This window comes from Heptranchias perlo, chromosome 2, assembly GCF_035084215.1.
Source record: "Heptranchias perlo isolate sHepPer1 chromosome 2, sHepPer1.hap1, whole genome shotgun sequence".
In the NCBI taxonomy this organism is placed as follows: Eukaryota; Metazoa; Chordata; class Chondrichthyes; order Hexanchiformes; family Hexanchidae; genus Heptranchias; species Heptranchias perlo.
The window spans coordinates 134,241,227-134,258,032 of NC_090326.1; the positions used below are offsets into that span (position 1 = coordinate 134,241,227).

At 39.8% G+C, this 16,806-nt stretch overlaps 1 protein-coding gene across 7 annotated transcripts in view; it reads right to left on the reverse strand.

The window, feature by feature from the left end:
• mpp7a (MAGUK p55 scaffold protein 7a) overlaps nt 1–16,806 on the reverse strand; it is a 417,410-nt gene that overhangs the window by 38,873 nt on the left and 361,731 nt on the right. For all 7 annotated transcript variants that reach the window (XM_068007174.1, XM_068007182.1, XM_068007172.1 and 4 more), the window contains one exon: nt 7,492–7,662. In XM_068007174.1, coding sequence (XP_067863275.1) covers nt 7,492–7,662 — 171 coding nt within the window. The remainder of the gene's footprint in view (nt 1–7,491; nt 7,663–16,806) is intronic.

The following is a 16,806-nucleotide window of genomic DNA, read 5'->3' on the forward strand; positions in this document are numbered from 1 at the left end:
TTGTTTAGAGCCAATTTAGCCTGTCTAGGACTTACATCTCATTTATAATGAGGTCATTAATTTTAAGCGAGTTAAAAATAAGCATGAGGTACCAGTTGTTAGCTACAAGCTAAATCATTGTAAAGAAAAAGAAACATCACAGAAGTAAAAATAGCAAAGATATGTAAACTATCTTAAACATGCCAAGATGACAGAGGATGGACCATGTCACCCTGTCTCAATACACACAGCTTTTATGCTTCGATGAAAAAGAAAATTGGACAAAGTGTAAAAACTGCCAATTTGCTATCATCCATTTTTCGCACACTGATAAGTTAAAATTATCCCAGTGATCTACTTGATCTCCTCACAGAACAAGGAGAATTCAATTGTCAACAAGATGCACCCGAGGAACACACCTCATTAGAATGCCAGTTGTTAGCATCCACACATCTACAAATATATACACTCTGTGAGGCGTTTGTTCATGGCAAATACTGGCAGCATTCTGCTATAACCTTTTCTGGGACATATTGTAAGGCACCCACTGAATGGTGTGAGGATCTGAACCCATGTACCTTGTAGTATCTATTCACTGCCAGGGTACATGGCTTATGCGGAGATGTTATTAGCCATGGCTGCACTATAAGATCCATACCTCCTACCAGGAATCCCTCCATCTTTCCCCTTCAAAGAGCAGTTGATTGCCTCAGAACTAAATCATGCATATCCTTTAGAACCTGTGCATCGAGGGACATTATTTTCCATTGAGTGTTACATACCAATTGCATTTCAAGGGAATAATTGCCCTTCCTATTTATGTACATAAGGAGATCTAAATCCAGTGCAAAAGAGCTACAAATTCGAAATAAAGCAGCTGACTTTGCTACTCAAGTATATGCAGCTGGATGCATGATGAAACAGAGCTTCATTTACCTATTTAATGGAGCAGTGAACTGCAAATTGGCAGACTCTTGAAATGTCTCCTCTATATGTCAATTTGAGGGCAGTCGTGACCTACACTGCCACTAGTCAGGCAGCGCAGATGGGTGAATGTCCTTGCAGTCTTATCCCGAGTCGAAGCCTACTCATGCCACGGAAGTCAACTCTATTACTATGACCTGGGATAGAATCCGTTGTGAACTGTATGCCTTCTGTGCCCAACCAGGCCAAATTTCTCTCCGTCTTCACTATGGGACACCTGCCAATGGCGACTGCACCATGCTCTGAGACAGAAAACTCCAGTGCGCTATTCACTTCGATAGTGATACCTTCTTGTTTAAGAACCATCTTTAGGACTGACCCAGCATAAAACCCTGAATTTTCAATTATCCTCCACAGCTGCACGAGTTTCGCATGCCTAGCTTTTAACAAAGCCATAACAAGTTACATTTGCCTTTTCCCCTAATTTTTGCTCATGTTCTTTATAGAAGGAGGAAAAATCCTCATAAGCACCAAAGACAAACTATTAGCATTTTGTATCTGGATTACACCACTTTTTTTACATTCCTCTACTTTTTCACAAACATTATAGAAGGAAGGAAAATGTGGACCAATAAGACTACAGAAATTCTAAAATCCTGAGAAACGGAGCAAATAATGCATTTTAGGCTAAACTCTTAAGATTTTTTTATATAGTTTTTGAATGTGTTAATCAAATCATCCATTACAGGCTGACATGCGATACAGCTATTTTTCATATAGTCAACTATGTTATGATAATAATACATCACTTCTGGAGAATCATTTAGCATGATTAATGTTTTAATCTTTTGTCATATGCTATCAGTGTATGATATGACAGCAGTTATCCAATGCAATTACAAATACAGACACTGCCCCTTGCATCACTTTTTCTCACAAACACACACGCTCTTGGACAGGGTTGTCATAGAGCTGCATCTTTCCAGGCTTCAGAAAAAAGGGAGAATGCTTTGATGGATTTTTCTATAATTGAATTCAACCCCTCTTCAAAATGGTCTTCCTTGATTCACAGCAGATGTTGGGAGGAAATACTTAAGAAATTACCAATGGAAAGATGGCTGCCAATAAGTTTTGCATTGTTTCACAAATACATTCTTAGGCTTTTAAGATAAAGTTGAAGTTAGTTTGCTTTTGTCGCTGTGATGTTACCATGTAATATTTGGTTTAGTCTCTCAAAGATATTGGAGTACAGTTTCCATTTTGGGTGCCGCCGGAAAATTGCGCCGGCTGGGTTACAGTTCGAGCGTCCGCTATAATGCATTTGCATAATCACAAACGTAAAATCTTCCATGAACCAGCGCAATCCGGCAGCCTAACAGCATAATCGTTTATTTCTTTTGCAATAAAAAATATTCAATGATATATTTAAGATATATTTAAGAGTGGTAACCTGGGGCAGTTTTATTAATACAACTGAAAATGGGTTTTATCACCAAAAATAAGTATTTTTTTTATTAAGTGTGCAGTCCTCCACCTGTGAGTAACCTGATTTTAAATCACTGAAAATGACTTAAAAAAACTATACTGAACCATTTAATAGTTTCATTGGTGTACACGAGTCAGTTTCTTCGTAAATTAAATATTTTTAATATGTAAAAAACATTTGAAACCTGCCTACTCGTGTGCCTAAGAAAACTAGATTTGAAGACCCTCCTCAAACAGCTGCAATCGGCGGAAACTCGCCATCCTCGTTATTTCTGGAAATACTCAGCAAGTCAGGCAGCAACTGTAGAGAAAGAAATAGGGTTGACATTTCAGATCAATGACCCTTCGTCAGACCCAGTTCTGACAAAGGGTCATCGACCCAAAACGTCAACTCTGTTTCTTTTTCCACAGATGCTGCCTGACTTGCTCAGTATTTCCAGCATTTTCTGTTTTTATTTCAGATTTTCAGCATCTGTAGTATTTTGCTTTTGATCCTTGTTATTTCATTCAGCAGCGTGGCCATTTTTATGGGCGGGGCCGGCTTCAGAGCAATGATTTTTGAACTACCGCATAAGATCAGGGGAACTTCAATTGCGCTGTACGTAATTTACGCCCAGCATAAATAGAAATTCCTCGATCTTTTGCGCTGGTTCTGCCATATTGCACTGATAAACCCAGCGCAATCTAGTGGAAACTCTACCCCATTATTGCTAGATAAAACTTAGATTGTTCATATTTTAAAATTGAACCTTATCAAAAAAAGTGAAAACCTAGTTCAATATATCTTTTACAAAAATATACTACCAAAACGTGTGGTGTCTTTCTTTGTTAAATATGTATTGATTTAAAAGAGAATAATGTGGGAGAGAGAGGTATTCTCATTATAAGCTCTCTCGTTTTCTTCCCCTACCCTCCATCATGCATGTAATATATTTTTAAAAATCAAAATAAGTCACCCGAGAGGACTTTTCTTCATTTCTAGCATCTGCATGGCCCCTACCCCACAAAAACAATTGCCACTGAAAGTCTTCAGGGAAAGGTCAGAGCAGCTTTATTAAAACATCCAACAGAACAGCAGCCAGGGCCAACTATGATACCAATTCATAGAGGTGTCCAGAGCCAGAAAGAGTCAGTACCTGCTGTGCACTTGGCCAGCATGGCCTTTCTGGCTCCAGCATTTCCAGATCAACATATCATTCAGACTTGTCCTAAATTCCAACATATGCAGGGTTAGGCATCTCTGATATGCTCCTAGTTGTCACCAAAACGACTGATTCTCCGGTATTAGGAGAAAAGAGAGATCCAAATGACAATCATTCTTTATATCTTATTGTAGCTGAGATTTGCTCTTGTTTACTAAGGAGTCATTCCCATAGAAAAACTGTCCTGACAATGTCGCCGTGCAGCATTCATGAGCCAGTAAACTTGGTAAGGTGAATCCCCATACTTTGGAGCAATACTGCAGCTCCAGATGTAGGGGCAGCTGTTACCGAGCTTACATAATAGGATTAATTTCTGTACAAATACCCGAAGCCTAAAACCTTGTTGACCCTGGAAGGGCCCAAACAAGCGAGAGTTCATCAGATAAGGAATCCTTTTTGCAATAGAGACCTAGAAATAAACATTTCAACACTATTGCAAGTGCCTATGTTCAATTCTAAACACTAATAAAATCTTCAACTTTGGTGAAGAATAGAAAGGATGTTCTAGATTTCAAATGTTTTACAAGTGTAAGGAGATGTTTGAAGGAGATAACGTGTAAATAGAAGTCTTAGATTGTGTTCAAAACATTCAGAATGCAACAGTGATTGTGACAGTTTAACTAAGTGCATGCAAGGTGTTAGCTGAAGTTAGATGATAAATCAGAAAAGAAGATTACAGAGGGCTGACTGAAGACACACTGTAGCAGCCAGAGCCAACACAGTGCAGAGAAAAACAGAACTGCTTTGATTTAGCAGTTCAATTGCTACCAGAACAAAGTGGTTTTATATTTTTTTTATTCGTTCATGGGATGTGGGCGTCGCTGGCGAGGCCAGCATTTATTGCCCATCCCTAATTGCCCTCGAGAAGGTGGTGGTGAGCCGCCTTCTTGAACCGCTGCAGTCCGTATGGTGAAGGTTCTCCCACAGTGCTGTTAGGAAGGGAGTTCCAGGATTTTGACCCAGCGATGAAGGAACGGCGATATATTTCCAAGTCGGGATAGTGTGTGACTTGGAGGGGAACATGCAGGTGGTGGTGTTCCCACGTACCTGCTGCTCTTGTCCTTCTAGGTGGTAGAGGTCGTGGGTTTGGGAGGTGCTGTCGAAGAAGCCTTGGTGTGTTGCTGCAGTGCATCCTGTGGATGGTACACACTACAGCCACTGTGCGCCAGTGGTGAAGGGAGTGAATGTTTAGGGTGGTGGATGGGGTGCCAATCAAGTGGGCTGCTTTGTCCTGGATGGTGTTGAGCTTCTTGAGTGTTGTTGGAGCTGCACTTATCCAGGCAAGTGGAGAGTATTCCATCACACTCCTGACTTGTGCCTTGTAGATGGTGGAAAGGCTTTGGGGAGTCAGGAGGTGTCACTCGCCACAGAATATCCAGCCTCTATTTTTATACTGTCAATTCTACATTAATGCTATCCAAGATATGGGCAAATTGGAAATGTATATTTGCTATCCAATACATTACTATATGAATTGAAACGGATGAACTTTGCCAAACACATACTACATTCCTTGAACTGAACATTAATGATAAACTGTATTAATTTGAACCTGTGATACAGTAATTCTGAACAGGAGTTATGCTGTGTCAGATTGAATAGTTATTGTGTTGCTGTTATTGTTCTGTTTGTGATGATAATTTTGATATTAGTCTCATCCTTCACTATATAAAGTAGTGTAATGAAGAAATTTGTTACATACAAAACTGTCCTTTTCATTCCTTGGGATGAGCCAAGAAATCAATGGCTCTTTTTAAGTGTCTTTTTCATTGTCTTATGTATGATAACTCGAAGAACCAAATTACGTATTATATAAAAAACGAATCTAAATCTCAATCTATTACTGCATAGTGCTACTAATAGGCATTTTGTGAAGTCCTTAGATGCTGATGAATCCAAAGGAAAATGTGGGCAAATTCATTTCTTGAGCACAGAATCTCAGACATGCAATACAAATGACCTGATCCCCTTGCAGACCTAGAAACTAAGTTCAGATCCCATTCTACCTCCTCTAGAGGTCCCCGCCATATTAGATATCAATGTCCAGCCAATTTGGCTCATTCCATGTGACATTACTAAGTGGCTGAGTGCACTGGACACAGCAAAGGCTATGGGTCCCAACAACATCCTGGCTGTGGGGCAGAAGACCTGGGTATCAGAACTAGCAAGCCCCTGAGCCAAGTTATCCACAAAAAGCAAGAAAAGCAGTATATGTCTAAGTCAGGATGGTGTGATCTGATTGGTGGGATGTGACAAGTGATGTTTCCCAGGGATCTGTAATGGGGCCTCAGCTTTTCACCCATACATACATATGGCTTGGATAAAGGAATAGAGGGGTGTATATCCAGAATTGCAAATTACACTAAGTTAGGAGGCACAATAAGTTGTGTGGATGGGAGCAAGAAGTTGCAAAGGGACATAGACAGACTAAGTGAGTGGGTAAAATTATGGCAGATGGAATTTAATGTGGTAAAGTGTGAGGTCAGCCATTTTGGATCGGAGAAAGACAAATCGGAATATTTTCTTAATGGTGGGAGACTAGGAGCTGTGGAGGAGCAAAATTATTTAGGTGTCCATGCATACAAATCACTAAAAGCTAGTGCACAGGTAATCCAAAATAATCAAAAAGGCTAATGGAATGTTGGCCAATATCTCAAAGGGGGCTGGAATTCAAAAGTGAGAAAGATGCTTCCGTTGTACAGAGCCGTGGTCAGACCCCATCTGCGTTCAATTTTGGGTGCCAAACCTCAGAAAAGATATATTGGCCTTGGGAGGGGTATAGCACAGATTCACCAGAATTATACCAGGGATTAAAGGGTTAAATTATGAGGACAGGTTGCATAAATTTGACTTGTATTCCCTTGATAGTAGAAGGTTAAGGGGTGACCTAACCGAAGTGTTCAAAATTATAAAGGGATTAGATACGGTAGCTACAGAGTAAATATTTCCTCTGGTGGGGGACGACAGAACAAGAGGACACAATCTTAAAATTAGAGCTAGGCCATTTAGGAGTGAAATCAGAAGCAGTTTTTTTTCTACACAAATTGGTAGTAGAAATATGAAACTCTCTCACCCAAAAGGCTGTGGATGCTGGGTCAATTGAAATTTTCAAGACCAAGATCGATAGATTTTTGTTGGGTAAGGGTATCAAACAAAATGCAGCAAAGGTGGGTAAATGAAGCAAAGGTATTGATCAGCCAGATCAGAGGTACACATGCCATGATGATGCTGCTGTTGTCCCATCATGGTGATAGAGGTCGTGGGGCTCCGAGGTGCTTTTCAAGTAAGCTTGGTGAGTTGCTGAAGTGCACACTGCTGATAGTACATACTGCAGCCACAGTGCAGCGATGGTGGAGGGGGTCAATATTAAGTTTGGTAGCAGGATCAAAATCCTGGAATTTGCTACCTAACACCATCATGGGAGCACTGTCATCGCAAGGACTCCAGCGATTCAAGAAGGCCCACTATCACCTTCTCAAGGCGGCGAGGGATGGACAATAAATGTAGCCTTTCAGTGTCGCCCATGTCCCAAGAACAAAAAAAACCTATTTCCCTGTACTCTTAATATTTTAATACAAGTATTTATGAAAGGTAAGAGATCTTGAAGTTAATTTAGAAGTTATAGAAAAGTCAGAAGAGAGTTTGGATAGAAAGAAATCAATCGAATGGAACGGAGAAGGAGGCAGAATTGAATAATGGAGGAAAGGGGATAACAGAAGTAAAACTGATATGCGCATTTTTAAAAATTTGAAGTAGTTGTCGTATTAGCCTTCCAAGTGAGTGAAGAGTCAGTATTCTCCCATTAAATTGATAACACTACTCACTTTACCACGTCAATAAATCAATATAAGGTACTATAACCAGCAACAAAAATACAGCGTTAGTTAAAAATGGCACTTACCAACAAGAACTACCAGTCTGTACTTTTCATTAGGTTGATGTTGATAAGAGACAACTTCTTCATATGTTGGCACATCTGCTGTGTCATACTGTTCACTTCTTTTACATTCATACATGGACTTATTAGTCTTTCTGTCTTTTCTGCTCAGTCGAAAACTTCTTCTGAGACCAGCTGTAAGAATTCAGTTGTTAGAACATCCAGTCAGTATAAAGCCCCAAGTTACTACATAAAACAAAGAAAAAAAAATCAGCATTACCTACGATAATGCTACTATTCATTAAAACCACCTAGCATAATCATGCTTCCTCTGGATAATCTGGAACGAATAAGGTTTGTGGAACATTTTCTGTTCCTATACAGTAGAAATATATATAGTACCTTTAAAAATACATACATGTACATATGTATGTGGATAGAGGTTATGGACCAAGTCCAAAATAGGTACAGTTAGTAAATTGAGATTCACTTCACACAGTTTAGGCCAAACTTAAACATTACTTTTAAAAAAAAAATCAGGAAAGGATGCTTTATATGGTGTTATTAGCTGATTCAATGTCCAGGTCATTACTTGTAGCCTTGTGTAATTCATAATTTTACAGAAAAATTGTAAAATGTGCATAAATCAAATAAATTTCAGTTGAATTACTGCTGTTGCCATGATTTATACATCAACCGACAAGGCCAGGAATAGTAGAGTACATAAAGGCAGAACTCTTCACAGTAATGGTGGTAAATACTTTTACACCACATATAATATTACCTTCCATCACTGAAATCAAAAGTCAAAATCATAAACATTTGGGTCACATGACACACAAGTTATACAAATATTTGTGCCATGTTTTTAATTAGAAGTGAAATATTTGTTAATTCCTCCCTTCATTTCTTATTTCTTCCACACAACGCACCATTCCCTGATGCAGATAGCCTGCTGGAACTGTCTTCCAATACAGCTTCTCAGCTAGGGAATGAGTGAAAGCCATATGACTAACCCTCCTACTGTCGTTCACTTCCCGTGGGCAGGACCATAGCATTTGCTGTGGAGGTATAACGGAGAAAAGAAACTCAACTGTCTGAGTGACTTCACTGACAAAATAAATAGAGCACCATAGTGCCATAACTATGTTAATTTTGATAATAGAAAGCAATTACTGGAAACTGTGTGGCACAGTGGATTAATGTACATTAATGTATTTCACCTTTGGGATATGGGTTTGAAAACAACCCACACCGATGGAGGAAAGTCTCTTCAATCTGTTGTCTGTTCAAGTGCTAAGCGAAATGAATTTAGAACATACTCCCATATTACTGGGGTTGTGCTCCTTAGAGCAGAGAAGGTTAAGAGGAGATTTGATAGGGGTGTACAAAATCATGAATGGTTTTGATAGAGTAAATAAGGAGAAACTGTTTCCAGTGGCAGAAGGGTTGGTAATCAGAGGACACAGATTTAAGGTCATCGGCAAGAGCCAGAGGAGACATGAGGAAACATTTTTTTTAACGCAGCGAGTTGTAATGATCTGGAATGCACTGCCTGAAAGGATGATGGAAACAGATTCAATAGTAACTTTCAAAGGGAATTAGATAAATACTTGAAGGGAAAAAAATTACAGGGCTATGGGGAAAGAGCAGGGGAATGGGACGAATTGGATAGCTCTTTCAAAGAGCCAGCACAGGCACAATGGGCTGAATGGCCTCCTCCTGTGCTGTACCTACTATGATACAAACTTAGCACAAATAAGACACTAAACCAAGAAGCTTACCCAGAAAGGCCAACAGATAAATGGTGTAAAAATGTACAAAAGTACAATGGGGTATCAATCTGAGGTTCAAGGTAGGGCAGAGTAGGAGAAATTTTACTTTGAATTTGGTTGTTAGTGCAGTGACCTAGACTGCTTAATGCTGACACGGGGAGCTGAAATGTGAAAGCTTTGCATTCTCTAGACTGGACATTCCTTACCTTGCTCAGCATAAAATTCCTTTCTCGAACAAAAAACAATTAAATGTGCGACCAGAAAGGTAAGCTTACTTTTAAAATAACAAACACCATCTTGAAATTTTGCAGCACTACCTAAAATCACACTAGATCTTTGTTGCATATTTAATGTAAATGGTTATGCAGTTAATTTTGTCAAAGACAATGTGTAAATACCTAGATACAGTGCATCCATTTAGTACTTAATTTGTTGCAATGAAATATCTAGATATATGATTCAGAGAGACACTGAATGCCACAAATGAAACACATGGAAAAAGTAGGCAATCTAGTTAGCTATCAGCATGAGTTAAAGATCCTGCTTAGAGTTCTCAAACAAAAGTCAAACAGCCGAAGAGTTTCTGGTTCAGTTTCAGCTTCAGCAATTCGACAATTATTGATGGACAAGAAAGCAGCACCAGTCTAGGGCATTACCTAATTAATTTCATTACAAAAATACGTAAGCACCAATAAAGTAAACAGAAACCAACACAGACAAGAAAATCTATGCTAAAGTTTAAGCTGCTGTTGCAATGTTCCATAATTAGGCAGAATAGACAAAACAAGGAAATTGGTTCCAGTCATGAATAATAGGAGATGAGGGATTAAATGTAGTGACTGAATAAACTGCTAAAAATAGGGAACAGTTATATGGGTAATATAAAAGCTCAATCTAATTTATGGGAAAATACATGGTAAATGTCAGGCGCATCTGCATCCTATCAAGAAAAGAATGTTAGCTTGAAGAGGATTTATACCTGCATTTTAAAATTACAGCTTCAAGTCAGGTCCCATCAACCAAGAGCAGAATCAGGAATGGTATGCACACACCACTCATACATAATTATCTGATAACTCCCATTGACAATTAATGGGAGTTAGTAAGTACTTTAAGCATTTTGTGAAAATTGATCCAGACATATTTCAGACTTTAGTTTTATTGCAGTATTTTAGTCACTAAGGCATTTTTTAAAGTTATTACTATCTGAAGGAGAGATTAATAACTTGAATTGTACATTACATCAAATTTATGAACCAACCCAATTAACTAGAAAGAGACCAGTATCCCAGATCAGCCTGGCTTAGGATTTTTTAAAATGATGTACTTTCACCTCTAGCATCATGATCTGAATCTGGTTCAGACAGATGGGACTGAGGCTATTGCATTTGGCAACCTATAAAGATGCTAGCGAAACAAGTCTGGACAGTTTCAACCCAAATCTCAATGGGTATAAATGCATAGCACCAATTAGCCCTAATTTGGTAACCTCACTCAGAGTCCAGGAAATGGCACAAAAGTATGGTAGGGTGTGATCTTCTGAGGGTAGGGTGCACTTGATTGCTGATACAAGATAGCTCCAAATTACATTCAGTCTATACGGGACATGACATGGATGTTCACAATTTGGTGATCAGTGTAAACTGCTGATATCTGTCACTATGATAAGCGCACAACTGCACTTGGCTCACTTTACAACAGGATGACCATGTACTGAAGTCTAACAGCTAGTTCAGCATTCAAACAATGCAGAAAGCTAGGAAAAGATTAAACAAAAAAGAACAAAATTTCTAATTCAGTGCTTGTTAGTTACAGCAATGTTTCTGCATCTATGTTTGATAGATGACACCAAATGGCTTAAAGATTTAAATCACTCAGCTGCCTGTGTTTAATTCTGGTCTCCTACGTGTGGCATTAATTTTGCCAACACTTGGTTAAGTTGTTAATTGAAATGCATTGCAGAGAGAGGAAAAAAACAAGGCAGTCAATGTCCCCCTTACCATACCAGACCCTCTGTTGGACTAAATTAGAACACAGTAGTTTGGAATGCCGACTTGTTCGTTACTTCTTACTATGCTATGTGTTAAAGTGGCACTGTCTTCATGAATAAGAATTTTTGTTTGCAAATAAATGATACCATGATATAAATCGTTTTGGAACACATCACTTGCATGCTGCATCATCAGGACTAAAACAGTGTCCAACTCTTCTGGCTCTCTTCAATCCCCAAACAAAAAAGTTTCCCAACACTTTTTTCATGAAGACAATCCCTTTAACTCTTGCAATAAAGATACAGGAAAGGATTGTCTCTGTATACATTGATTTAACTATTTAAAATGAAATGCTGTATTTTAAATTTACAAACTTATACACAGCAGTTTACTGTCATGCATCAATAATTAGATTTGCAGATCATACTGTCCACAACTTCAAAATATGAACACATTTTATAGGTAAGCAAGTGTTTGAATCCACACAAGGATTTATTGACATAATTTTTTATACACTTGGGGCAGCAAGCAGCATCAGGAACAGAGGAATTCAAGGCTGACAAGTGGCTAAACAGGGCCTTATTTCAAATGAGTTTGCTCATTACACTATAAATTAACCCTTCAACTACTGATTCCCACAGAGATTATATTACCTGCTGCAGCAGAGCAACAACAACAGTTTTATATAGCACCTTTAACATAGCAAAACCTCCCAAGGCGCTTCACAGGAGCGTTATCAAACAAAATTTGACACCGAGCTACATAAGGATAGGTGACCAAAAGCTAGGTCAAAGAGGTAGGTTTTAAGGAACGTCTTAAAGGAGGAGCGAGAGGTAGAAAGGTTTAGTGAGGGAATTCCAGAGCTTAGGGTCTAGGCAGTTGAAGGCACGGCTGCTCATAGTGGAATGATTAAAATCGGGGATGAGCAAGAGGCAAGAATTGGAGGAGCGCAGAGATCTCGGAGGGTTGCAGTGCTGGAGGAGGTGACAGAGATAGGGAGGGGCAAGGCCACGAAGGGATTTGAAAACGAGAATGAGAATTTTAAAACCGAGGCTTTCCCGGACCGGGAGCCAATGTAGGTCAGCGAGCACAGAGGTGATGGGAGAACGAGACTTGGTGCGAGCTAGGTTATGGGCAGCAGAGCTTTGGTTGAGTTCAAGGTTAAGGAGGGTGGAAGATGGCAGGCCAGCCAGGAGAGCATTTGAATAGTCCAGTCTGGAGGTAATAAAGGCATGGATGAGGGTTTCAGCAGCAAATAAGCTGAGGCAGGGTCGGAGACGGGCGATGTTATGGAGGTGGAAGTAGGCGGTCTTGGTGGTGGAATGGATAGGTGGTTGAATGCTCATCTCAAGGTCAACTAGGAAGCCACAGTTGCGAATGGTCTGGTTCAGCCTCAGACAGTGGCCAGGGAGAGAGATGGAGTTGGTGGCTAGGGAAAGGAGTTTGCGGCAGGGACCAAAGACAACGGCTTTGGTCTCATCAATATTTAGTTGGAGGAAATTTTTGCTCATCCAGAAGTGGATATTGGACAAGCAATGTGACAAATGAGAAACAGTGGAGGGGTTGAGGGAGGTGGTTGTGAGGTCGAACTGGGTGTCGTCAGTGTACATGTGGAATCTGACGACATGTTTTCAAATGTCATTGTCGAGAGGCAGCATTTAGGTGAGAAATAGGAGGGGGCCAAGGATAGATCCTTGGGGGACTCCAGAGGCAACAGCGGGGGAGCGGGAAGAGAAGCCTTTGCAGGTGATTCTCTCGCCTGGTTCCATTCTCTGGATTGATGAGAATGGAACCAGGCGAGCGCAGTCCCACCCAGTTGGACGATGGAGCACTACAGAGCATATAATCAAGGCTGACACTTCAGTCCCAGCTGCATGACGGAACTATCGGAAATATTCACCATTAAAGAGGAATGTAGTTTACAGAGAAGGGAAGTGAATTTTCCATAATGGATTTTAAGTATCATAATGCTTGTCTAGAAATACAAAAATTTCATGTATTATAGTTGTTAAAGCATGTCAATGCCTGAAAAATTGGAACTGCTGATCAGGATCAGACTCAGCAGACGAATTTTTCGTACAGGTAAGAAAAGGTTGGTAAGCATTAGCAACCCACCCTTTGTTGATCCCTAGCAACTGTTTTTTTCTTGAAATGAGGAAATAAGTCTTTGAGGAACACCAGCAAACACGTAAAGATGAGTTGATTTAAAACTAGTTGTTCTTTTTTTCTGCCCAGTGGTGTCACTTCATAACATTTATCCTCTCACGGAGAGGCAAGGAAAGTCTGAAGGCGGCACAATGCAAGTGGATAAAAATTCTCTCAATCCCATCCCTTTTCCCCAAAACAATCAGTTTGATTTTGGAACCTCTCCCTCCTAACCCAAACGAATCGTTACACCACGGTATGAAAACCTCTTGGAGGTAATCACATGCTTATCCAATCTTGCCCATTCAAGGTGGTGAATCAGACATTCATAGAATCATAGAAAATTTACAGCACAGAAGGAGGCCATTCGGCCCATCGTGTCTGCGCCAGCCGAAAATGAGCCACCCAGCCTAATCCCACTTTCCAGCACTCTGTCCATAGCCTTGCAGGTCATGGCACTTCAGGCGCACATCCAGGTACCTTTTAAATGAGTTGAGAGTTTCTGCCTCTACCACCATTTCAGGCAGTGAGTTCCAGACCCCTACCGCCCTCTGGGTGAAAACATTTTTCCTCAGCTCCCCTCTAATCCTTCTACCAATTACTTTAAATCTATGACCCCTGGTTTTAAACCCCTCTGTGAAAGGAAATAGGTCCTTCCTATCCACTCTATCTAGGCCCCTCATAATTTTGTACACTTCAATTAAATCATCCTTTAGCCTCCTCTGTTCCAAAGAGAACAACCCCAGCCTATCCAGTTTTCCTCCTAGCTAAAATTCTTCAGTCCTGGCAACATCCTTGTAAATCTTCTCTGTACCCTCTCTAGTGTAATCACATCCTTCCTGTAATGTGGTGACCAGAACTGTACACAGTGCTCAAGCTGTGGCCTAACCAGTGTCTTATACAGTCCCAGCATAACCTCCCTGCTCTTATATTCGATGCCTCGGCTAATAAAGGAAAGTATTCCATATGCCTTCTTAACCTCCTTATCCAGTCACAAAAACACCAGTCAACCATTACCCTTTGCTTCCTGCCACTGAGCCAATTTTGGATCCAACTTGCCACTCTCCCTTGGATCCCACGGGCTTGTACTTTTTTGACCAGTTTGCCATATGGGACCTTGTCAAAAGCCTTACTAAAATCCACGTAGACTACATCAAATGCACTACCCTCATCGACGCTCCTTGTTACCTCCTCAAAAAATTTAATCAACAATCAAGTGCATTTTCGTGCACTTTTGGAATTCATTTTTGGATGACAGTAGCATGAATCAGAGCCCAAAAATGTTGCATAAGGTTGAGTATTGAAATCAGAAGTTCCAAAGAACAAGTGTTTCTAGTCTTATTTATGCACCTAAATGCAACAGTGCTGGTTAGTGAACATGCTCTATGATTACGTTTTGTTTTCCATTGTTACCACGAGACATGAAGTCCTGCTCCACTGATGATGAACAAAGACAGTGGATTGAGGGCAGCTCTTCTCCATCATGATGTAACTGAAGCAGGAATTCATATCACATCAAGGGTCATTCTACACAAGATGTTTGCTCCAGGATGCTCCTAAACAGCTGTTCTAGAGAGTCCCACTTTTTAAAAAAAAGTTAAAATAAAACAATATGTATAATTGATACTGAACATACTCCTGGTTGGTAAACTTTAACTATTCCATTTAAACCTCAGCCCCCTCACTTGTAGTACATCATCAAAATTTAACACAAGTGTTAGTGATAATCATAATCATCAGTTTGTGATGTTTGTTTTCACTCAACAGAATGATTTACTTGTGTACGATTGTTACTTGCGCATTATAGAGCCAAAAAAAGCAAAAATATCACACAGGCCCCTATGAAATATGTAAAAAAAAATATCCTGCAACTTTACTCTACTGAACAATGGTGCCGGATCTAAAAATTAATTGCTCCTGCCAAATGTGACCATTTTCCATTCTAACACCAGACAAAATTATGCTAGAATTCAATACTTGTGAATGTTCACTGATTATGAATAATAACTACACATTTTACAAACTGAAAATTGATTATAAAGTGTGAATAATTACTTCAGAAACATTCCATTTTCTTTGGATTGGATAGTCAGAAGATAGAATTTTACTGCTTATGGAACAATACAAAAAAATTAAATGTGGTAATTTACATAACAATCCAACATTCACACACTAGCAGGGTGACTCAGGTTGAACATCCATAAAACTTGATGACTTTAAAAGGACTAGAATCATAGAATTGTTACAGCACAGGAGGTGGCCATTCAGCCCATCGAGCCTGTGCAGGACTACTTCATAAAATGAAGAATGTTCGAAAATGGTAAAAAAAAAGTTTGAAAACCAAGATGTTTTAGGGACTTGCAGAGTTTTAAAAAATTGATGCAGAAAATTTAAAATTGTGTTTTTCTTTCTGGTTACTCAGCAGATGCAGAAGAACTAGAATTATATATCATTGTTCAGGTCCTCAGGATGACCTGAAGCACTGAACATCCAATGAACTACTTTTGAAGTGTCGTTACTGTTGCTTTGTAGGCAAATGCACCAGACAACTTGTGCACAGCAGTGTCCTAAAAACAGCATATAAAGTAAGTGACCGGATGATATGTTTTGATGGTACTGGTTGAATGAAGGAGGTTAACCAGGGCACCACGAAGAGCTCTCCACTCTTCATGTAATGCCATGAGATCTTTTACTTTCACCTAAACATGCAGGCGGGGGCTCAATTTAATGTCTCACCCAAAAGATGGGAACCTCCACCAAGGCAGCACTCAATACTGCACTTAAATATCAGCCTGGAATGTGAGCTCAAGTCCTGGAGTCCAAGGCTAAAGTGCTACCAATGAAGCCAAGCTGACAGGAGTACAATGCTGGTAGCCCACTCAACATCAAAAAATAATTCTAGTCGTGGAACTCTGTTCACTACATAATTGAGGATGACACTATCTGAGCCCTAGCATCATCACATCTAGCAGCACTAATAATTGGGCAAAAGAAAAAGAATTTCAACCTGTGTCACATACATATGATTGAGTACAGTGACCAAAAACCTTGGAACATGGGGTCGGAGGTGCATCTATGAATGTATAGTTGGAGATTGATACCTTAAAGAACATGGAGGAAAATAATAGGTCAAAGGGAAAGAAACATGCTTCAACTGTGGCATCCCATATTGGCCCTGGGGTTTTCTCTTTTTTTGCCTCTCCCAGGAGATTACATGGCTGCAGGGGGGTTCAGGGGGGGAGGTATCTAGTCATGAAGCTCCAGCCATCATGAGTGTGGGGCAGTTTTGATGGACCAGCTGGTCTTTTCCTGCACGTCAATTTCACATGTTCATAGTTCAGCCTCAGAAACATAAGCAAAACTAAACAAATTTAACTAAAATTCACACAAAGCATTTGGCAGACATTTTTTATTCCGTGGTGGCAAGT